General features: G+C 42.8%; 1 protein-coding gene across 3 annotated transcripts in view; it reads left to right on the forward strand.

Annotated features, from left to right (window-relative positions):
* IARS1 (isoleucyl-tRNA synthetase 1) overlaps window positions 1-24,137 on the forward strand; it is a 96,409-nt gene that overhangs the window by 61,352 nt on the left and 10,920 nt on the right. For all 3 annotated transcript variants that reach the window (XM_064723822.1, XM_064723820.1, XM_064723821.1), the window contains exons 20-32: window positions 612-759; window positions 4,220-4,340; window positions 7,982-8,073; window positions 8,804-8,881; window positions 9,260-9,381; window positions 11,987-12,089; window positions 12,216-12,299; window positions 16,165-16,339; window positions 17,804-17,907; window positions 18,190-18,285; window positions 19,100-19,276; window positions 22,727-22,838; window positions 23,759-23,884. In XM_064723822.1, the coding sequence (XP_064579892.1) occupies window positions 612-759; window positions 4,220-4,340; window positions 7,982-8,073; window positions 8,804-8,881; window positions 9,260-9,381; window positions 11,987-12,089; window positions 12,216-12,299; window positions 16,165-16,339; window positions 17,804-17,907; window positions 18,190-18,285; window positions 19,100-19,276; window positions 22,727-22,838; window positions 23,759-23,884 (1,538 nt within the window). The remainder of the gene's footprint in view (window positions 1-611; window positions 760-4,219; window positions 4,341-7,981; window positions 8,074-8,803; window positions 8,882-9,259; window positions 9,382-11,986; window positions 12,090-12,215; window positions 12,300-16,164; window positions 16,340-17,803; window positions 17,908-18,189; window positions 18,286-19,099; window positions 19,277-22,726; window positions 22,839-23,758; window positions 23,885-24,137) is intronic.

The following is a 24,137-nucleotide window of genomic DNA, read 5'->3' on the forward strand; positions in this document are numbered from 1 at the left end:
AGAATGTTTATTTGGGGAAGAAGGTGGGTTTTATTTTTTTTTTTTAACTGAGAGGCAGCAAAGAAGCTGAGGAACATTTCTGTCCCTTGTATCAGTAGTTGGTGTCACCTGGATCCTCTGTTTTGGTCTCTCAGAGCTGCCTTTGGATACAAGATTTGTAATGCAGGAGGTACAGCCCTTGTTCCCTTTTGGGGCTGTCTCTTTTGAAAATGTTAATTTCTCCTCTTTTCCTTGGGTTTGCCTGGTTTGTTTTGCTCCTTAGTTCTGCCAAAGCTTTTCATAATTGAGGAGGTGAACAGGATTGAATAGAAAGATACTAGTGGTTAAGGAATTCAAAATATTATCCCAACAATCCTAAAGATGAACCCCACAACCTCTGCTTGTTTTACACTGTGATGGCACCTGAGCGTGTGTTAACACAGAGAGTGAAAAAGAAAATTTCAATTCAAATTCTGTGTGCAGCAGAAAAACTCCTGCAGCAGTTACAAGTAAATGGTTTTATGTTCAGTTTGTTACGTGCCTACAGTACACCCATCTTTGGTGTTTTTCCTGTGAAACCCTATCAGTATGTGCAGTTTTAAGCTTTGAACTGTTGTGCTCTTATTTTGCAGGTTGTACCTGATCAATTCTCCCGTGGTAAGGGCAGAAAATCTGAGGTTTAAGGAGGAGGGGGTGAGGGATATCCTGAAGGATGTGTTCCTGCCCTGGTACAACGCCTATCGCTTCCTGGTGCAGAACGTGCAGGTCCTGCAGCACAAGGTACAGGGCAGGGCTCAGGGCAGGGGGCTCTGGCAATCTCCATGGCAGGGAAATCCCTGGGCTCTGCTCCTTCAGGGCTCAGGGAATCTCCATGGCAGGGAAATTCCTGGGCTCTGCTCCTTCAGGGCTCAGGGAATCTCCATGGCAGGGAAATTCCTGGGCTCTGCTCCTTCAGGGCTCAGGGAATCTCCATGGTGTTGAAGTGAGGGAGCGACCACCTTTGTTGATTTAGCATCTGACTCCGATTTATTCATCAATCAGGCACTTTTTATAACAGTGTTAATTCACTTCATGCATATTGCAAAATCTGAGCTCCTGATAGGCTGTAGAGAAAACTTCAGCTCCTCCTTTTGTTTACAATACCTGAAGTGAGTTTACTGAAACCAAGATCAGTGTTCCCACCATAATATGAAAAGTTCTCAAAACCTTCATATCTATTCCCAGACTGGCTGTCTGTTCCCAGTAGTAGCCAAGGACAGAGCGGTCTGAGAATCTTGTTGTTTATATAAAAGGTGGCTGAGAACCTTAATTATTTACAGGATCAAGCCTGGGAAAGGCTGCTTTACAGCAGGCTTCTATCTTTCTTTAAGGCATGCTTGAACCAGGCTCTCCACACCATGGCAGGGAAATTCCTGGGCCCTGCTCCTTCAGGGCTCAGGGAATCACCATGGCAGGGAAATTCCTGGGCTCTGCTCCTTCAGGGCTCAGGGAATCTCCATGGCAGGGAAATTCCTGGGCTCTGCTCCTTCAGAGCTCAGGGAATCTCCATGGCAGGGAAATTCCTGGGCCCTGCTCCTTCAGGGCTCTGGGAATCTCCATGGCAGGGAAATTCCTGGGCTCTGCTCCTTCAGGGCTCAGGGAATCTCCATGGCAGGGAAATTCACACTGGGAGGGAGGTCTGGGCTCTGGAGGTCATCTCATCTTTACTCCTTGGTCTGAGTTAGATCACGCTGTTTATTATACTTGCTCCTAATCTGTTATTTGCTGTTTGTACCATGCTTTATAAAGTTGTAACCACCTGCATCTTTCTCTTCTTGACCAAGCTTATTAAATAGAAAGGAGGAGAGGAAGGTGAGGGACTGCCAAGACATGACAGCTCTCATTTCTCAGATTACAGTGCTGTTGAGTCCCTTTTATTTCACATCTGTGGGATGCTGCTGCTGCATTCAGACTTGTGAAATTGGAGTTCCAGACCTGGTGTTTGTGGGGTCAGGACACACTGAGCAATTACCTGCTGCTCCTCACCCCTGGGAACACCAGTTAAAGCCACGTGTGCTTCAGGGCATCCTTCTGAGATGTCCCTGCTGAACCTGGCTGGGTTTTCCTGGTGGTGTTTCCAGAGCAGCTGGAGGCAGCAGTTCCCACTGATCCTGCCTTAGTGCTGCTGCTTTTTCCTTGCTGTTCCCTGTCCAGCAGGATCTGTCACTTGGGCTGCAGGTTCCTCTGCACTGAGAGCAGTGCTCAGCACCACACACACTGAGCACAAATCAGCCAGCAAAGTTATTTGCAGTAGTGGCTGCTGTGACAGGTTCTTGAGCTAACTCATTTACAGGAACTTTAATTATGAATCTGCATTAAAATGCTTAACTTGGGAATACTCAGTCCTGAATACATTAGCCACAGCAAGGAGATTGTCTTCTGTAACATGACAGTAATTTTTTTAAAAGTTATATTTAAATGCAACTTAGAAAAAAGATTCAGAAATGGAATGGAAAGAAAGGCAAATCACAAAAGCAATAATGCTTTAGACTTGTAGATTACATTTGAAGTCTGCTAAAAATGCTGGATGAGTGACAGGAGTTTCTACACTTTGAGTGTGAAAGCAAGATTAAAATTTCTTTCTTATAGTAATTTTTCATTAAAATTGAAGATTTGATGTGTATGTTGTACAGTTTCTATTGAAACCAATTTTAATCTTTTAGCTGAAATTAAAGACAGCAGGTTTAGTGCAGACTTCTATGGGAGAGTGGGAACTGAATGAAGAGTCCAAACCTTGCACTTGCTGTGTTAGCCTGGGCACTGGAGAGCTGCCATTTGAATCAATAAAGGCAGCTCCATTCACAAATCAGTACAGTAAACAGCTGACTTAAACTATTGGATTTATCTGTTTTAGCAACCTCTTTGGGGAAGAAAGTTTGCTAACTCCAGATCCTATTATTCAACAAGTGTTATTTTCAGGATCCATAGACAGCATTCAACAGACAAACTTAGATGTTACCCCCAAAATACATTTGTTTATCCTGTGTCACCTTTGAGTTGTCTAAAGTGACCTTTATAGCTTTTTGCTGTGATCCCATTAAGTCTTGCAGTGTCAGCTCAACTGGGGATGGAAAACCCCAGTGGAAAATCCAGGTGCTTGGGGAGATAGGTTTGGTAATTCAGTATTTTCAAGATTTTCTCTTTCTAAATAGTGAAATCCTTCCTATGCACCATATTAGGCAAAAGAATGTGCTATTGGATGTGATAATGCTTAAATTAGATTTCATTAGGTTTAAGCAACTTCATTGTGTTCTGCTTCCTGCAAGAGTGCAAGTAAAATCCCAGTGTCCTGGATCAGGTATAATAATGATTTAATGCTTACTGTGATTCCCCCTTTAATTGTAGTTGGTTAATGACTGCTGACCTCACACTGGGATTGTTCCTCTTCTGCATTTCTTTCCTATGAATCTTCTTCTTTGTACTGTGAAAGTGGATCTGTAGTATCTGGGTTTAATAATCCAGACAGATTTTTTCATCTGGACTCTGAGGGAAGGGAAAGTCTGAAGGCTTTTAAAACCAGCTATTAAATATTGTTTGTAAATTTAAAAAAAAAACTAAAACATGTTTCCAACCTGTTGTAAGAATGTGGGAAGGAGTCAGACATGGTCTTGTTTGCAAGGCCCTGCAGAACCAGCAAAGTGATGCCATTTCTCAGATGGCTGCAAACATCAGTGCTCTGGAAAGCAGCAGAAATGCCCTGTGTGCATGTTGGATGCTAAAAATTCCACCTGTTTTTTCAGGTTGTTTCATTCATCTGTGTTTCAGTGTGTTGAGATTGTCCCATGTTCTTAAAAAAGTCATGGTCTTGTTTCTAGGCCTGCTCTCCCAACAGAATGCATCTGCACAGTGAATTCCTTAGAAATGCCTCAGAGCCTCCTGGATGAAGGATCTGTGTCAATTCCAGGATCCTGGCCTGTGTCTGGAGCCTGGGAAAGGATTGGTGCTGCTTTTTATCTGATTTTACATGCCCAAATCACCAGCCTCCTTTGCAGTTAGAGGTGCTGGAGAGGCAGCAGTGAGAGACAGGTTTTGCACAGCTCCTTCTCTTACATAGCTGTGTCTGGAATTTAATGTTTGCTGCTGGGAAACCAGTGGGACCCAGGGAAGATGCCAAAATAGTGCTAGCTGACAGGTAATTGGATACAGAGGTTTGATTATATACCCTGATGACTTGGAAATCTGCTTTGTGTTTTGATGATAGGATGAGGGAAGAGAATTCCTTTACAATGAGAACACAGTGAAGGAGAGCAGTAACATCATGGATAAATGGATTCTTTCTTTCACCCAGTCCCTCATCCAGTTCTTCAAAGCTGAAATGGCAGGTATGCATTTTTGCTCAGGGGGTCTGGGGGTGTTTCATGTTGGTTTGCAGAACTTGTCTTTCCATACAGAGATTCCCAAATTCTGTGAGAGACTTTGATAAAAGGAAGGAAATCTTTAACCAGCTGCAATAATCCATGGAATGCTTCTTTCATGGGTGTTAAGTCAGATTTTGCTATGCTTGTTCATGAGATTTCAAAAAGTGATGAGGCTTTTTTTGTCACAGCTAATCCTGTGAGCTCAGGGATGGAGCTTGTTGCTGTAACAACGTCTGCAGTGCTTGGAGCAATTAATAATTTTATAATAGTCACTGAAAGACAGCAGTGAAAAGGAAGCCAAATAGAATTTGGAGAAGCTGTAAAAAAAAGGGATAAAATGGGCAGTGCACAAGTCAGCTGAACAAAATAATTTTCATGGGTACATGAGCACTGGCAATAAATTTTTCCTTGGTATGGTTCCATGGAGAGGGTTTCTTTGGAATCCTGCTGTGGGAGTGTGTGCAGCAGAGTGGATGGCATTAGGATAGCTGTAAGAAGATACTGTCCAGGTTTTTTTTTTTCCCTTATGATGTTTTTTTCATCATCCCATACCTCTTGATGCTCACAGTCCATTGGGACACTTAATTGCAAAGAGGAGATGCTGCAAGAACCCCCTGAAGTAGTTGAGAAACCTGCAGATGGGATTTGAAGAGGTTTTGGTGCATTTGAGGGCACTGGAAGGGCAGTTATTGGAAAGAAGGTGGCTTTGGCCATTGTCACTCCTGTTCATGAATAAACAAATAACTCCCTCAATACCTGTGATCTTCAGTTGCCCCCAGAAGAATTTTTAGCAGCCTTGGGCTTGGGAAGGAAGGTGTTAAGTGGGATAACAGGCAATAAGGAAATTTCTGATTGGCAGATGTGAGTTCAGCAGGACACAGGACAGTCCTGCACTGCCCTCATCTCTCGTTCCCCCCCTGACTGGTGTCATGGTCACTGTCACCAGGAGCAGAGCAGTTTATCTGGCTGTGACAGGGAACCAGCTCATTTGGTACCTGCAGAATTCACTGAGCTCATCTAAGAACATTTCATTAAAGGAGGAAGGAATCCTCAAGCTACCCAACCTAGCAATATGATAAAAGCTGGCTCTCATTGATGGAAATGTGGCTTCTTCAAGTTGTTGTCCTTGAAATTTGTTGGTGGTTTGTGTTGAGCTTCAAGTGTTGCCAAGCAGAAATAAGCAGAGCCTATGCAAGTTTATGTGCTGCTTGTGAAGAGGAAAATAACTCTGAGGGACAGCAGAAAATTCATTTGTGAGTTTGTGAACCTGGGATCTTGGATCAGTCCATGGTTTAAACAGAAATATTTGTAGGAAGGTGACTATGGGGGTAGAAACTGCTCTGGATTTCTGAGAGGAAGATGAAGCTGAGAAAAAGAGATGTGTCAGTGACCATCTTTATAAAATAAGATCCTTTCAAGAGGAGCAAAGAGTTTCTGCTGTAAAATGACAATGCCAAGACTTCCAAGGCAGTAGTGTTGGTAGGAAATCCCGTTGTCTTGTGTTAGATGAAGATAACATCCTGTGCTCAGCAAATGAGTGGCAGTCTCATGTGGAAGGGATTAATAAACAGAATTTTTCAATTTATTTTTCTGCATAAACTCTGGATTCAGTCAGGCAGATCTTAATGAGATGAAGTGAATTTGTGTACTGTGACATGATACTCTAATCTCTTTTGCAAACCTATTTTTTTTTTTTTTAAATATTTTCTACTTTGTATCACTTCAAGTAGGAAGAATGTTAGGGAGAGACAAGGAAAGATTACAATGGTGACTGATACTATCAAATGCTCAATAAATGAGATAAATAAAAATATAAATTCCTGTAGCTGGAGGTCATGGGGTGTAAGAACACACAGGTTTGAACGTGGCAGTGCTGAGGAGACCCCAGTGACCAGGGAAATGCTGCAGCTGAGCTCTGCTTCTTCCATTTCATCCAGTGTCTCTTAGAGTGGAGGTGAATTTTACACCCAGCTCCTGCCTCTGGAAAAATATTTCCATTAAATCCAACTTCTGGTAGTTCTGTCCCAGTTTTGGTGGCAGTGTGGGGTCAGTGTGGGATTGACTCCCCTGCAGGGGCTGAGGGGCAGGGAAGGGGCTCAGCCTGTGCCCCCTCCAGCTCTGGGTGCTTGGGAGAGCCTGGAGAAACTCCAGGGAGGGGGAAAAGCTCTGCTGGTCCTGCCTGGGGAGGGCTTTGCCTCCCAGGAGTGTGTGCAGCTGGAGGAGAGGAGACCCAGCCCCATTCCCAATGTTCCTGGAAAATGGCACAAGTTACGTTGTGTTGAAACCTGATGTGTTTCAGGGGTGTTAAAATTCTATATTAAAAATCAATAAGCTTGATTAAGCTTTTATTTTCTACTAAAGTGCCCAATACAAGCACTTATTTTAGTAAAGCATCTTTTCTCCTGATGACTGAAATGAAAAGAAGTCTGTAGTGTCTCCGTGTAAGTCCATGGCTTTTTCCTGACTCACAAAAAAGTAGATTCACAATTTGGTCACAGCTGTTGAGAACAGAAATGCATTTTCCAGGCTAATACTGTATTTGTTGTTAAAGATACACTGTCCCTGAAGGGTGGGATTTTTGATTGTTTAAAATTTTGTTTATAACAGTCCTCCTAACTAAATATTGCATAGCTAGGGGAAAGGTTAGGATTTTTTAGAAATACAAATTCGCCCATAAATAATGTCTTCCCCACCATGGTGTGAATCTTCTGGGCATTTCCTTTTTAGGTTTAAATCCCCATTCTTTGCCTTTAAAAACACTTCTGCTCTACAAAACACAGTGAAAAGTGTGCTGGAGCTTTTAAAGCCAAGATCCATTTTACTCAGTAGCTGCTTGATTAATGAAACTGCCTCAGAATGGAACTCCAGAAGCTCTTGGCTTTTAGGGAAGTTAAATAGAAGTTTTTGCTTAGAAAATTGAGTCCTGTGTGAGGTCTGTCCTCCTTATCCCCCAGTTTTCTCAGGAACAGCTGAAATTTGTTTCCCTGTTGCATAGTGATGTTGGGGATCACCTTGGTGCTGGCAGATTTCCATGATTTCTGTTACACAGAACTTGAAAATACAGCTCTGTTTATCTCTTACCTCATCAGCCTTGCTGCTACTTCACATTTTAGCTTACCCTGTTACTTAAATAATAGTGAAAAGCTGTAATTAATTCAGGGAGACTTGGTTGAAGTAGGTGTCTCATTTTAAATCTGCTGAGCAAAAGGAGGAAGCGTTGGCAGTAATTAAGAAAATTTTATTTTCTGGTTCTGCAATAATTTCTGTTCAACTCGCAGTGCCTTGGCTGTGTTTGCAGCATGTGCAAAGGGAGGATTTGCCCAATCCCCTGCCATTAATAGTCTCTTATCCACTATCCTCTTTACCAGTCAGATAAAAGCATAAGGCTCCCATAATGTCTGTTTGTGTGGGATTAGGGAAGCAGTTTGGGAGGGGGGAAAGTGTTTGTCTTGAGCATGAGAACAGTGCTGTGCATATTCAAAATACAGCTGTAAAATGATCAATATTTGGAGCTTTCTGCTGTGTTTAACCCCAGGACTGTAGAGGATGATGTGGTTACTAAGTGAGGAGCTTATTTGACCTGCAGGACCCGTTTTCCCTTGCAGCTTACAGGCTGTACACGGTGGTGCCCCGGCTGGTGAAGTTTGTGGATGTTCTGACCAACTGGTACGTCAGAATGAACCGCAGGAGGCTCAAGGTAGGGATCAGTGCTGCACTCCTGCCCTGCTGCAGAGTCCTGGCAGCCCCTGGCAATGCCTTTCGTGGCAGCTCACACAAGATCTTGGCTTGAAATGCTGTCACTTCGTGCCTGAGAGTGGCACCAAAATTAACTGTTCTCTCTCCTCCGTGCTTTGTGGGAAAAACCACCAAAATGCCCAATAATTGTGTTGCACTTGTGTGGTGGTGTTTGCAGGGCTCCCAGGATGAGGGAAGAGATGAGGATCTGACTCCATGTTTCAGAAGGCTGATTTATTATCTTATTATATATATTATATTAAAAGAAAATGATCTGTTAAAACTATACTAAAAGAATAGAGAAAGGATTTCATCAGAAGGCTTGCAAGGAATGGAATGATAATAAAATCATGTGACTGACCAGAGAGTCTGAGCCAGCTGACTGTGATTGGCCATGAATTAAAAACAACAGCATGACACCAATCACAGATGCACCTGTTGCATTCCACAGCAGCAGATAATCATTGTTTACATTTTGTTTCTGAGGCCTCTCAGCTTCTCAGGAGAAAAGATCCTGGCAAAGGGATTTTTCATAAAATATGTCTGTGACAGACTTGCTCAGTGGAATGGACCTAAGTTAATACAGTTTGGAAAACAAGTGTATTGTAGTAAGACAGGAAACTTTAGAAGCCTATTGAAGTGCATGTCCTGATCCTAAAATGTCTATTTTTCTTGGTGAATTCTTCATTTAGGGCGAGAATGGGACTGAGGACTGCATTATGGCCTTGGAAACTTTGTTTAGTGTCTTATTCTCCATGTGCAGACTCATGGTAAGGGAATTATGCCCCACCCTCAATAACACTTTAAAGCAGTTAATACAAAAGCATCTTTATAGGACAGTTCATTTTCCATCTTACCCTTTTCTTTACCTGTCCCATGGTAGTAAAAAGGCCTGTATCACCTTATTGATAAGGACTCATCATAATTTCTTCCCTGATCCCCAAAAATAACATTTAAATATCAGGCAGGAGGTAAATAGGTAGTCTGAATTCCATTGTTTATTTCAGTCTGCATTTTGAATAACATCCCAGTTGCAGACACTGTGCAAGCATTGTTTTTGCTGAACTGCCCTTATGTAATTCATGGTATGACTGATTCATAATGTCCAAGCAATAAAGGCAAGCTGGTGATTGAATGCAACATTACAGGCACCATATACTCCATTTATCACTGAGCTGATGTACCAGAATCTGAAAACCCTCATTGATCCAGCCTCGGTCCAGGAGAAGAACACTGAGAGCATTCACTACCTCATGCTCCCCCAAGTCAGGTAAGAGGCAGCTCCTAGGTGGCAAAATTGGGATTTGGTTGTTTGTTGGGGGATTTTTGTTCATTTTTGGGGTTTGTGGGTTTGTTGTTGGTTGGTTTTTTTTAAATTTTGATTTCACAGAACAGTGCTCCCTCACTTTTGTGTTTAAAACTGCATAACAAGAAACCCAACTACTTTAATAACGTAAATATTCCTTTTTCTCTGAAAAAACTTTAGGATGCTAGTGAACATGTTCTTTTCTATGAGCACAGAATGTTTATATTTTGATTAAGATCTGATCAATTTTAATCTCTTTGCTGTAGGAGAACATTTTCCTTGCAGTGCTCTTCACACTCCACCCTCAATTTTAGCTGAGAATTTTCCCTCCATATTTAGGCAGTAGATTTGTGTTAGCTTAAAGGACTGGAGATAGGAAGGAAAGCAATTAGGAGGAATGCATGTTCCCAATTCATAATATTTTCTTATGGTGGGCAGATATATCCTTTTTAACTCCTCAAACTGTGTGTTGGCTCAGAGCTGTAGTGCCTCACTGTGAAAGGCCCTGAAGGATCAGAGAGATCACTGTTATTGCAGTGGATTTAGTTCCTGCAGCACTGTCTGCTCTGGATGTCTGAAAATAGGAGAAAAAAATCTTCCCTTCAGCATTGCAGCTCAGTATGAAAACCCTCAAGGACAGGGGACCTGACCTTGATACTTGACAGTTTAAAAATTTAAGCCTTCTCTAATGGTGAGTCTTTTTATGGCTGCTGCATGCTTTGAGGAGGGTGGATGGTCTTTGTGAGAGCTTTAATAGTGAGAGTTACTGCAACAGGGAGCTGGAGATTGGCATCATGATGGTGCTGATTTTCTGTTCCCTGGGCAAGTGCTGTGAAGAATGTGTAATCAAGGAATGCCACCCTCATCAGGGAGCTGCCAGGATTGGTTTGGGCTCCTGTGCAAGGGAGTCAGGGAAGGATGGGGAGCTGTTTGCAGGGACTCAGCTCAGGCATGGGTGTAGCACGAGCATTTAAAAGTGGCTTAGTCACTCTTCACTGCAGTTAGTGCTGACTTGCTGCTGCAGTGTGCAAATGTGGGATGTGTTTGAGGCTTGCACCACTTTTCTCTGTATTGCGTTTTGTTTGGGTTTCTGTCTGTTACTAGTTTGTGGAATTTATTGGATCCCCTGTGTATCAGTTTGAAAAATCCTTTTCAAATCCAGAGTATTGTTGGAGCTTCACCTGAAGTTGCAAGGCACATCACTGCCTTTACTTTGAAAGTTTTCTGATACAGCACAAGGACAATATTGTCAATTAATAGGAAGAGAGATTTTGGGATGCAGTTACAGAAAATACCACTTTACCAGTATGGGGAGTGCAGATAAAGCTGAAGGACTTGGGCTTGGCCACATTCACAACTGAGCTTGACTCAACACCTGTGTTAAACCCCACTGAGGTCCTGCTTGGTTGCTCAGTGTCTGAGCAGATGGATTGCATTAAATTTTGTGGATTTGCATTCAGTCTTTGAAAAATACTCTCGTGTTGTGGCTCTGCAATCTTGTTCAGTGATATTGAAATAGTGTCACATAATCCTGTATGAAGCTTTCTGGGACAAAATATTCCATCTTGTAATTTCCACATTTCCAAGTTGTTGGAGGATCATCCTCAGGGATTTTGGAAGAACTAAAGCTTCAAAAGAGGTAGAACCAACTCAAAGCCTTAATGCTGCAATGGGCATATTTCACTTGTAAGTTTTGCTTCAGCAGCTCTGTTTTTCTGGCCAGTCCTTACTGGGGTTGTGGTTTTCATCCCAGTACTTCTGCTCCTTAGATTACAGCAAGTATCTGTGTTCATTTAATTTTATTCATATCTGTCTTTATAACCAATACCTCTGCTCTTGCTTTGATACCTGAGTGGTTTTAAAGGAGCTGCCCAATTAGTGCATCTACTCAACAAATCAGGAGAAACACATTTTCAGAGCATTTTACTGCTTGTACATTTGAAACAAGATGTAAATGTCAATTGTCTCAAAAAAAAAAAGGAAAAAAAGCCAGAAAATTCAAGCCCAATCCTCTCTCCACCCCACCCTCAAAAAAAACCCCAAAAGGCAAAAAAACACCCAACACTGCCTAGCCTCAACATGGAAGGGTGTTAAAATTATTGAGCCCAGAAAGATGTTCAAATTCTAAAACATCAAGCTCAAATACCTGCAGTTTCTGGTAAAGAGGATAAATTAAGATCCAGTTTGTTGTTGTTACAGGGAATTCATTGTGGCTATAAGTACCCTCTTTATATCTTTCTGCATCTTCTTATGAGATTATTAATGTAAATTGTATTTTTTATTGGCTATTACTAGAACAGGTTGTATGACTCAATCCTCTGCACCTTGTGAGAGGTGCTAACAAAAGATTTAAAAATAGCTCTGCTATTTGTTTTCAGCAAGTTATTTCCTCCTCATCTTCTCCACAAAGACAGAGGAAAAGCATGTTTGTTCCTTTTTCAAATTGCCCCAACCAGGGCATAATTGAGTCTGTTGCCGGAAATGTCAGAGAAAGGGGTAAAATGTTTTCCATCTGCTCAAAGAGATGTGATGAAAATGCAGCAATTATAATGTTTCCTTTCTAATCTAGGGAGGATCTCATCGACAAAAAAATTGAAAGTGCCGTTTCTTGTTTGCAGTCTGTGATTGAGCTGGGACGAGTGATCAGAGACAGAAAAACCATCCCAGTCAAGGTTAGAGCTCCTCACATCTCCTGTCATACCTTGGGAAGGTGTAACAGCTTTGTAACTTTGGGATGAACCTGGGGAAACTGAATAGTTAAATTTCTGTTTTGGTTTTTTTGGTTTTTTTCCCCCCAGTACCCTTTGAAAGAAGTGGTAGTTATCCACCAGGATCCAGAGGCTCTGGAGAACATCAGGTCTTTAGAGAAGTATGTACTCGAGGTAAGAACATCATGTTTAAGGGGATTGTGTCTGTTGGTTCCCTGAACAACCTCCCTGTTGATCATATTAACAACTCCCAGGTGAAATGAATTTCCAGGAGAGCTGTAATGAAAGGATTGGCAGTGGGTCATGTGCCAAAGGCGGTTCAGTGTTGAGAAATAGTTAATCCTACAAACTGACCCCACTGCACTGAGAGGCTGCTGGAATCTGACCTGTTTGCATTCTCTAAAGCCACGAAATCCATCCTCAAGGATCAGTGACACAAAATTCTTCTTCTGTTCCCACTGAGCACTGGCACTACAGGACCTGAGGGGGTTTTCTCTTGTGCAAATGGTGTGGCCATTTCTGTGCCTTTTCATTATCCTGTGCCTGTTCTTGGCAGCTTAAGGATCCTTTCTTCCCTTCACTGTAACAGCACATCTGCTCATGTGCTTAAAATATGCCATCCTGTTGTGGTTGAGGTTGCCATGTCAAGGGCAGCTGCTTTACCTTGACAAAGAGAACAAAAATGTGCATCTTCCCAAAGAGGATCAGCTCACCTCACTTGGCTTGGTGAGGGCAGCCACGTCAGTCAGGGAATTCAGGAGATGAGGGACTCTGAAACTTGTGTTACATACAATTCCAGCAACATGAGCTTTCCCCAAGCCTAAATACACATCTGTAAAAATCTCTAAAAGTTCTGCTGAGGGAATGAGCACTGCCTCAGGAAGTCACAGCTCAGTGCACTGGACCTCTACATCAGTGCTGTGTGCAGCTTGCTTTTAGTTACTGTGGGAGTTAAATGCCTAAGAATTACTCACTAGAGGAATTTTAAATTAAAAAATAGTAATTGATTTGCAAGGGGCACTGTAAAGCTTTTCTGTCATGTTAACTTATTGATTATTGCTCTTAGACTTGGCAGTTATGATCCCTTGCTTCAGAATTGCTGTTATTATTAATTATAATAATTTCAATATCTGAGTCTCTTCAACAGCAGAATTCTGTGAAATCTAGGCTAATGTCTGTCCCATTTTTTGGATCTGAAAATGGATTTTAAATTCTAGAGAATCCAGTTTTAAGGGACATGAGGTTTGCTTCCTCAAATTACTTCCAAAAGAGTGGTTGCTAGAATTTTTTGTCAGCTTCTACAGCTAATGAAAGGTAACAAAAGAAGCTAACAATTTTTAAATTATTACATAATTGGATTGTACATAAGTATGTTTTGATTAGCATCCCTTTGCTCCTGCAGACAAAAGTGTCTCTTCTGGAGAGATGAGTTAAAACAAACTCAGATGCCTTTGTGGAAGCACAAACACAAAGTGCTGTCTATTGTCCTGGTTTTATTATGTGTCTTAAAATTCAACAAGCTGCTGCTGGAGCTTAGTGTGTGTTTTATTGTACTGCATGGCAATCAATCCTGTTGTTTATTGGATGGTGCAGAGCTAAAGAGGTCAGTGATTACAGGCAGGCTGGGCAGCATTGCTTGGGCTGCATTTGCAGCTTTGTTCATCAACCTCCTGCCTATTCAGAGCTTTAGAACCTTCAGTGATTGCCAGGAGTAAATTTGCAGATGCCAGAGGTAATGGGTAAGGAGAATTACACCATTTAATTTCGTGTAGCTGCTGACAAAAGAGTGGGGAAAATATACTTGTCAATTCTTCAGAAATTTCATTCATTGCTTTTGCAGAAAGAGCTGTAGTCTTTGATCTGCAGTGCTCCTCTCTCATCTTCAGAACACAGCAAGTCATTTAAATAAATGGATTTTAATATTAGAACTTGCCAGATTGTAGAGTTGTCATGCAAAAATAGCCAAGCTGATGAAATGAAATAAACCCAGAAGGCTTTTAGCAACTGGACACAGTTGCATTTTATTCATTTCTATTTGGGGCCTTTTACAAGCCTGGGTCAGGACTTTTCTTCCCAGCGGCTTCCAGGGAAAGGTTTTCTCTGTGTAAATTTGACTCTGTGCACAGTCAGAATCTTGTTTCCATCCAGCCTTTGCATTCCCTCCAACCCCCAGCCCTGTGTAGAGCTGCTGTAAAACAGAAAATTGACTTCTCCATCAAACCCAGGGACTGAGCCTGTGACAGGGCTGAATTATCTGACAGGAGCTGTGGCTGGGGGGCCCAGCAGTTTTTCATTTCTTACACTATTACATAATGAGTACTTATTTTCCTTTTTAGGCTGCCTGCATAGAGAGCCCAGCTGAAACACAGCATTTCTGACATTTCTGTCTCTGTTCTGAGGACTGGCCATAGCTGGGGCACATGGCACCAGCTGAAGGCTCTTGTATGTTCAGGCATTCCGTGTTCAGCTCTTCAGCTGGTCATGGGAAGGGCTGGTTGCCTCACTATGTCCCCATGAGACTTGAAAGATGTGTTAAGGAGCTAATTTTGAGTAATTAGGAAGATAAAATTAAGAATTATTTTAAGTCAAAGCTCTGAGACTGATGTAAACAGACCTAAGATACAGATTTGCCTGTTTTTCTAAGACTCATTCTGGGTTTTTAAATGGATAATATGTGGAAAGAATAATTTCCTAATCTAATTAGTACAGAAAACTTGTCCTGATGGAGTTGGCTTCTCTGATTTATCTAATCAGGCCCAAAGTCATTTTTCAATTTGTGCTATTTTTTGGATTATTATTTCTTTTCCCCCACGAGGTTGTCATTTACAACTCGTGGGCTCATTTCCAGCAGCACCCCATTGAAACTGAATTTCTGAAGTGCATAATTTTCATTAGATTTCCTAAAAGATGTATTAAATAAAATTAGATTCAGTTGTGTTCTTGGCTCCTCATGTCAGTAGGACTTCCTAGGGAATTAGGCTGCAGCTCAGAGGTTGTATTTAAACATTATTTCTCAATCCAAATGTTTGGCTACTTGCTAGTCCTGTCATGCTGATGCTGCCATTTACTTCTGCTTCCTGAATGCCTTGCTTGTTTGCCAAGTGCACCTGGGGATGCTGTAGGATGGTGATGGGAGCTCTCACCACCATCCAGTGAACATTAAACACCAAATGCTCCAAGTACTGGGCAGCCTGGCAGGCAGGACCTGCTGGATTGCAGTGAAATGTTTGTGCAGGTCTGTGCCTTGTGTTTTCCAACCCCAGCCATATTCTCTCCAAAGAGTTCCAGCCTTGGTCTTTCCTCGTGTGAAAACCATGTTGTCCTCTCAATCAGTTGTGTAAAACTTCCCACAGCACCACCATGTTCCCTTCAGATATGGGAACAAAATCTGCACGGGCAGCTCAGAAAAATGGGCACACACCTTCCTGCAGTGTCTGGGGCCCCTCCTAAAGTCCATGCAGATTTTATAAGGCTGTTTTGGCTGCAGGAGCTTTTCTGAGCAGAGTGGTTTTCTGTGCAGTGAGGAGCTGCAATGAACAGGTAAGGAGGAGACAAAATGAGGCCATTTTGTACAACCTCAACCATAAAATGGTTGGTAATGATTTCCTGGCTCTGTGCATTCTGAAAGGACACAAATTCTGTTCCAGCAGAATTTCCTCTCCTGAGCTCTGCCAGGCCACTGCACACAGAGGGAATGGCTTCAGCTCTTGGGCAGTTGTGAGGGGAAAATCAAGAGGGCTGCTGAGTTTCTAAACATAGTAGGGCTGAGATGAGGTGGGTTTGGTGGAAGGCTAGGCCTAGGCTGCTTAGGGCGAAGGCTGGGTAGAAGCTTAGGTGGAGGCAGGACATAAAAAAAGTTAAAGGGGCTGATTTGAGGTGGGAGCTGCCTGTTAATAACAAAACACCCTGGAGGTGGAGGCTGAGGGTGGGGATGGGCTCTGCTGCTGAAGGTGGGCTCAGAGTTGTCCATGGAGACAACCCCGTACAAACCTCTCCCATTGACACCTGGAGCTGAGCCGTGTGCTGTGTGTCCCTGCAGGAGCTGAACGTGCGGGCGCTGACGCTCTCTGCAGACAAGGCCCGGTACGGCGTGCGGCTGAGGGCCGAGCCCGAGCACACTGTGCTGGGCCGCCGCCTCAAGGGCGCCTTCAAGCCCGTCATGGCGGCCATCAAGGAGCTCAGCAGCGAGCAGCTGGAGAGGTTCCAGGAGACAGGTCTGTAGTGGGGCAGAGGTGTCCTTCTGTGGGCTTGCAGAATAGTGAGGTTGGAAGAGACCTCTAAGATCATCGAGTCCAACCTATCCCTAACACCTCAATGTTAGTGTAGCACCAAGTGTCATGTCCAGTCTTTTTTTAAACACATCCAGAGAAGGTGATTCTACCACCTCCCTGGAAAGAGCATTCCAGTACTTTGTTATTCTTTTGGTGAAAAACTTTTTCTTAATATCCAACCTATACCTTCCCTGACGCAGCTTGAGATTGTGTCCTCTGGTTCTGTCAGAGACTAACCCCACCTGTCAGCAACCTCCCTTCAGGAAGGTATAGAGAACAATAAAGTCTCCTCTAAGCCTCCTCTTCACCAGGCTAAACACCCCCAGCTCCCTCAGGGGTTCCTCACAGGGTTTGTGTTCCCAGCCCCTCTCCAGCCTCGTTGTCCCCTCTGGATGTGCTCAGTGCCCCAAGGTCCTTCCCAAACTGAGGGGCCAGAACTGGACACAGCACTTGTGGTGAGGCCTCACCAGTGCCAAACACAGGGGCAGAACGACCTCCCTGCTCCTGCTGGCCACACCATTCCTGATACAGACCAGGATGCCATTGGCTTAAGGGAGCTTAAGGCCTACTTCCCTCTTGTTATCCCTCTTCAGCTCTTATGAGGAGGAAATTTGTGTTTATTATTTCATTTTTTTTGGGGCAAAAAAAGTTTAGAAATGGTTGTGGACACTGATTTTAAACTGTTCTTCTGTTAAACTGTTCCTTCCTGTCAGAGAAGGTTTAGGGTTGATGATAGGAAAAATGTTTTTCCCCAAAGGGTGTCGAGCAATGTGCAGATTCCTCAGGGAATGGTTACAGCCCTGAGGCTGCCAGAGGTCCAGCAGAGTTTGGACAGAGCTGCCAGAGATGCACAGGGATTTTGGGGTGTCTGTGAAGGATTTGGATCCAGTCATCCCTCTGGGTCCCTTCCAGCTCAGGATGTTCTCTGATTTTAAGTGCTTCTGTAAAGCCCAGATGAAGCAGAGAACAAGCTTTCTGTGAGACAGATTGGAACTGAGTTCTTGTGCAGCATCTTTTATTCCAAAAGCATTCCTTTGATTCCAGAGTTACAAGTGGGTGTGAATTTTGCAGCTATATCTGTTTAGCAAACTGCTTAAATGGAAGTTTGGAGTTGGTGGGGTATACAGGTTATTTTTAAGTTTTATTCCATTCAGATGGTTCCACACAAACAGTTGCTGAAGTGCCTGTGTTTCAGTGAGCTGTGCTGCCTGGAGAAGTGCTTCTGTGAAAAATGGAAATGTGGGATAATTCACTGCTGCTTACTAGTGCTTAACTGCTGTTTGACTGCATTGCAAATATATACATTGCACATGTTTGAAGGCTGATGCTTGGTTAAAGCTCTCTGAATTTAAAACTGGGGGTTTTACTTGGATGGTAAGAGCTGCTCTCCATCTGCCAACCCTGCAGGCAGCATTGTTGTGGAAGGACACGAGCTCCATGGGGAGGATCTGCGTCTCATGTATCAGATGACAGAGGGATCTGCCCAGTTTGAGGCACACTCCGATGCTCAGGTATGTTATTGGTTATTTCCTCTCTCTCTTTTTTTGATTGAGGGAAGAGTTCCTCAGGAAGCAGTAGGAAAATGGTGAGGTAAAAGCTGGCTTGGGTTTGTTAGTTCAGGTAGCACAGCACATTCCAGGGGTGTGTGAATCCTGGAGCTGTTCGACATTCTCTCCACCATCGTATTTTCTATTTTAGGAGCTCTCTAAAGGCATCCTGAGCTCCTGACAGTGTTACTTCCACCTTGTGTCCAGTTTGTCACCTGTTCATCAATGTTTTGTGCCTTTGCTCAGGTTTTGGTGCTGCTGGATGTGACCCCAGACCAGTCCATGGTGGATGAAGGGGTGGCACGGGAGGTGATCAACCGCATCCAGAAGCTTCGCAAGAAGGTGAGCACTCAGTGGGGTGGGACAAGGCACTGCCATTCCCTTTCCAGCAGTCTGGGCAATATGCTCAGACTGCATTTTTAATTAAACATGGAGCCCTGTATCATTTACTCCTCATGTATGGCTTTCTGATTGGATTCCCTTGCAAGAGCTCTAAAGGATGTGTAGAGAAAATTTTCATGGAACGTGTTATTTTGGAAAAGTTCAGTGCAGTTAAGGCTGCATAAATCATAGACTCATAGAAAAGTCTGGGTTGGAAAGGATCTTTCTTCAGCATAAGACTTAAAAATTACAAATTTTACCAAAATAGATATTCTTTACGTTATGTATATTTGAAAAAAATCTGTGTAGATTTTACATATATATATATGTATACACACACATATATGTATAAATATTCACGTTTTCACACCTATGTAGTATTTTTAAAAATATTATGTCTACACCTATGTAGATTTATATATTTTAATGTTTTTTTACATATATAAAACTTGAGGATTTATTTCTGTATAAAATATAACCAGGAAGGATTGTGGCCATGAAAACTCTCCCTTGTGTTACTGGATTTAAATTCAGTTCTGTAATGACATAAAACCATAATTTATTTTCACTATAATGAATATTAATATACTTAATCTTGCCTAAACTCCCATGTTTTAAGATTCTTGGTGTTTTTGTAGAAGGATTGTTTTCTTCTAAGTCTTTTGTGGAAGCTTTTAACAACTGCTTGATAAATAATTTTTTTTTTTAACTTGACAAGTATTGCTGTCTTGGTGTGTGGTTTTGCTGTCAGTAATGGTGTCTGTGTGTCCTGCAGAGGAACCTGGTGCCCACAGATGAGATCACAGTGTACTACAGGGCCCTGCCAGAGGGGGAATACCTGGATACTGTCATCCAGCAGCACGCTGAGTTCATTTTTGCCACAATAAAGGCAGACCTGAAGCCTTACCCGGTGCCTACCTCAAGGGAAGTTCTCATCCAGGAAACAACACAAGTAAGGAGGAAAAGCACTGCTTGCATAGTTCATCTTATTTGCTTTTAACCCAACAAGCTGCTCCAGTTAAAAAATAATGGTGTCAATATTTGTTTGTGGGATAGAGCAGATATTGTTTTCTATTTATAACTTTTTGTATTAGTCTTTCTTGGTTTATAAAAGAAAGGAGTTGGGTTCTGTATGCGTGGTGATTTTGAAAATCAAGCTGCTTGGATACCAGAGTAAATAACTGAGGCAGTTGTTTGTCTGAACTTAATACACAGTTATTTGTACTTGGATTAGTGTGTTGTTTGAACAGCCAAAATGTTGTTGCTCTGATTTTCTTAGATTAATAGACTTTTGTACTAGAACTACTCCTTTGAGGCTGAATTTGGCTTAAGACCAACTTGTTTAATATTTAAGGATGTTTTTTCCTCTGCCCTGTGTTGCTGAAGTTGTCTGTTGTAAAAGTGTAGTTTCATATTTCAAATCAGCAGCAATTTCTGCTGTTTTCTTTGATTGCTGCTTCTGACATACTTGATGATAGTTTTGCCATGGTTTTCCTGAAACTCACTCTATTCAAAAGACATTCCTAGCAGAACTGTGAATGAGCTATTCTTCAATATAAATGTCCTGCTGGACCACAAAGATTAATTCACACAAGAGTGTAGGATCCATCAGACTTGAGATTTGATTTACAGGATGGCTGGGAAGGCAGGGAATAGCTGAAAGGAAAGGGCACATTTCATCCATCTTAATAGTGTGTGTAAAGGAAATGTTTTATAGTTATTAATGGCACTTCTGAAGTTGTACAGGTTTGAAACAAAGCCCTGTTTGGCTTTTTTCAAAACTATCAGTTTCATCTAGTGACAGACAGGGGGAAAACACTAAGTAAATACTGGGGTTGAGAAATCACTGAAAATCTTAAAGTTTCTTCTAGGTACTTATTTGATATATCTGATGGACAACATCAAATCTGAATTGGAATGTAAAAGCTGGAAGTACAGTGCTGGGAATCACCTGTGTGATTGCCTGCCTCAAATCCCCTGAACCTGAGCTTTAGTGCTGGTCACTGTTGCTTTCCATGAAAACTTTAATGCCTGTGCAAGTATGGTTCCCCCCACACTTAGTTTACTCTTACCTAAATCTAATTTAGTATATTTTAGTGAAGAAAACCACTGTGGAAAGATGAGTGTATTGGTTTAGTCGTAAATACTGCTCTGTGTGTAGAGATGAAATCCTCCCCTGCCAGCAGGCACCTGACCTGGTTTTTATGGCTAGAACTGATGGCTGTCATCTGGATGTCAGCAAAAACCAGGCACTCCTCTCTGTTGTGGAGATGATGAGCTAGTGTGTGACCCTGGGAGAGGTTTGTGGGTCAGGCCATGCATTTGCACAAGTGTTGAATTTCAGACAGAGAAAATCTACGGAAATCTTCACTAACTAGCACTGCTCTGGCAGCCAGTGCTGTGGGGTGTTGAGAGCTCAGTTCAGAGAAATGCAGTTGTCTCATTGTGGGCATCCAGCTGAAAGGGCCTCCTGCCACCTTGAAACCTTGGCAGGGAGAGGGTTTCAGACAAAACCATGAGCAGGGAATTGGGCTTGATGTCCTCTCTGGAGACGAGAAGGCTCCAGGGAGAGCTCAGAGCCCTTCCAGTGCCTGAAGGGGCTCCAGGAGAGCTGGAGAGGATGGGGGACAGGGGATGGAGGGACAGGACACAGAGAATGGCTCCCACTGCCAGAGGGCAGGGCTGGATGGGATTTTGGGAAGGGATTGTTCCCTGGGAAGGTGAGGAGGTCCTGACACAGGTTCCCAGAGCAGCTGTGGCTGCCCCTGGATCCCTGGCAGTGCCCAAGGCCAGGCTGGATGGGGCTTGGAGCACCCTGGAATGGTGGGAGTTGTCCCTGCCATGGCAGGAAGAGTGAAATGAGATGGGCACCAAGGTAAAGCACCTTCCAACCAAGGCACCCTAGGATCCTGCACAATGCTGCCAGTCCTAGGGGGAGCAGTCTGTGTGTGGGACATGGAGGCACAGAAGAACAGAAGCAATGCACTTGTTCATTATTATTTATTTTAAGGAGTCTCAGTTATAGGATCACAGAATGGGTTGGGTTTGGGAGGGACCTTGAAGATGATGTAGTTCCAGCCCTACCATGGACAGGGACATACTCCAGAGAACTCCTTGTGGATGAGCTCTGTGCTTGCTGCAGCCTTTGCTGTGCCTCTGAACTGTTTGTCACACACTCAGACTGCAGAGTGGATGTTGCAGAGAGAAACAGATGCCTGAGATTGCAGTGCCACTGTCAAGTGCTCCTTGGGAGTTGGTGTTCTGGGCCTGCAGAGATGGATTGCTTAGGGCAGGTGCTTGACTCTGCTCTGCTGCAGCTCCTTTGTCACATCCAGAGCAGTGACATGAGAAAGCCCTTCCTGAGAAATCCTTCATGGGAGTGTGTTAGTTAAGTCAGCTGTGGCAGGATCATTGCACCAAATTTCTAGAATTTACTCAGAGTAGTAATAGGAGTCTGCTTGCTGTTAAATATATGTGAGGACTGGAACAAAAATGAAATGCATTCTGTTCTTTTTACATTTATTGTGATTACATTCAAGTCATTACTTCTGGGAAATTATCCTGGATCAATTTTTGATACAAGGCTTTAATTCTGAGCTCCTTTCCCAAAGACTTGCTCCAAGCCACAACAACAAAAAAACCAAAGCAGTTTCTCAGAAACTATTGGGGCAGAAAAGCAGGTACTTGAAAAATGAATTTAGAGTTGTTGGTAGAATGGATAAACACAGAATGGCATTTGTTGCTGCATAAGTGTTTTTCCCTACTTTGTAATAGGACTAGAGTAAAGAACGACACTTCCAAATTTGTCTGTCACCCTTTGGACTGTGTCTCTTGCCAAAGACCATCTCTAAATTTACAAAACAAAATGGCTTAAATGGTCTTTTAGTACCAATTGTTGATATGGGTGATTTCTGGATCTGTTTTGGAAGATCCATGTTGGATTCAGGTCTGACAGGGTCACTGGTGCCTCCTGGGGAGACGCTCAAAGGCTGGTGGGACAGAGGCCACTGTGACCCAGGGGGTTCTCAGTGCTCCCCCAGGGAGAGTGGGGGCTTCTCCAGGCAGTGTCTGAGAGCAGGGCCCTGGTCAGTGCTCTGAATTTCTCTGGAAGAGTTTTCTTCTCAGGCAGATTTGCTTTGGGATTGTATTTTGGGAGGGTGTCATCACTGCTCATCACCTGTGAAAACCAGGCTGTTTGTTCCCTGCTTTTCTGACATCTGGTACAGGCAGATTGATGTCTGAAGCAATGTCATGAAGGCAGATGTAGGAAAAATCCCTGCTTTGTGATAAATCACATTTAGTATAAAAGCAAGATCTTAGTGTTGTTTATTGAAGGAAAACATTTTGCTGTGTTTGTTTAATAAGCAGTATTGAAATAATGCCAATCTCTGTCTTTCCCCAGCTGAAGGGATCAGAGCTGGAAATCACCCTGGTCAGAGGGGGGGTGTGCCAGCCTGCTGGCCCAGCCTGTGCCTATGTCAACCTCAAAGTGTGTGTCAATGGGACAGAGCAAGGTAGGAATGAACACCCCCAGCTTGCTTTGGCAGGGCTGCTGGGAGGGAGAGTTTGGAAATGGAGTGGTGAAGGCTGGAGCCTGAATTCATTTGAAAGGTGGTGCAGGTGAAATAATTCTTGAAAATAAGTTTATTCAAAGCAAAACCACAGCTGTCCATGATTCCTTCTGAGGGAAACTCTCCTGGGTGCACAGGAGCTGTCACTCCTGCTGCAGGGAGAGTTTGTGTGTCGGTGTCTTTGGAGGGACTGCACTCTCTGGGTTTGGGCTGTGCTTGAGGATTTGTAATCCCTGCTGTAGCACTGTGCAGGAGGTGAGGCCTGGATGTGGAGGACATTGGAAAGCTCAGATATGAAGCACAGAGATGAAAAGAATACTTAAAACGAGATAATGGCCTGACTGTGTCTTGGGCAGTGGACATGGGTGCAGTGATGTTGTTACAAGGGTGAATTAGATATTAAGAAAGGAGAAAGCTAAATGCACTTGGGGAGGTTTTTTCTTGCATGTACTGCCAGTTCATGCATGGAAATAATTGTTCCTTGTTGGACATGGTCACAGAGCTGCTCCCTGAGTGAGAAGGAATCCAGCTGGGAAAGCTGGTGACCATCTCAGAGGGCACAGTCTCAGCTTTTAACCAATATAATACCTATAATATTAAATTATAAGCTGGGTTGTACCTTAGTAACACATAAATGGGACTGCCTTGTTAATAAAAGCAAATAGAACTTCTACACCATAAATCTGAAGTACACATCAGTTTGTTTCTCTGTTTTCTTTCCCCTTTCCCACTAAAAAAAAGTCTGGAAAGATGCAGTGTTGCCAGTTTTAAATTGACTTAGAAACTCACTGGAAGTAATTAGCATCATTAGAACTTGGATATTGCTTCCAAACTGCTTTTTAATTTCTTAATTTTGGTTTTAGATGGTGTGTTGCTGCTGGAAAATCCAAAAGGAGATAATACCTTGAACTTCACTGGACTTGTAGATGCTGTCTCCTGCATTTTTGGTCTTAAAAATTCCAAACTGACAGTTTTTAATGGAAACACAGGTAAATGGAGTATGACAAGGAAAATTGAAAGTCTTTCTAGCACCAGCTAGGAGTCATTTACTGTATAATTATTTACTGTGTAATTTATATCTATCTATCTAGCTATATCAAATTGACAAGAAAATGGGTAAGGAAATATTCCATTTTATAGTCCTTAGCTTATGAGACTGTGTTTATAGTCGCATCAACATGTTTCCAAAAGCTGCTGCTAAATGGTGCTCATCTGTTATCTTGCTTCCATTGCAGTTCTCAT

The sequence above is a fragment of the Zonotrichia leucophrys genome, chromosome 12 (assembly GCF_028769735.1).
Source record: "Zonotrichia leucophrys gambelii isolate GWCS_2022_RI chromosome 12, RI_Zleu_2.0, whole genome shotgun sequence".
Classification (NCBI taxonomy): Eukaryota; Metazoa; Chordata; class Aves; order Passeriformes; family Passerellidae; genus Zonotrichia; species Zonotrichia leucophrys.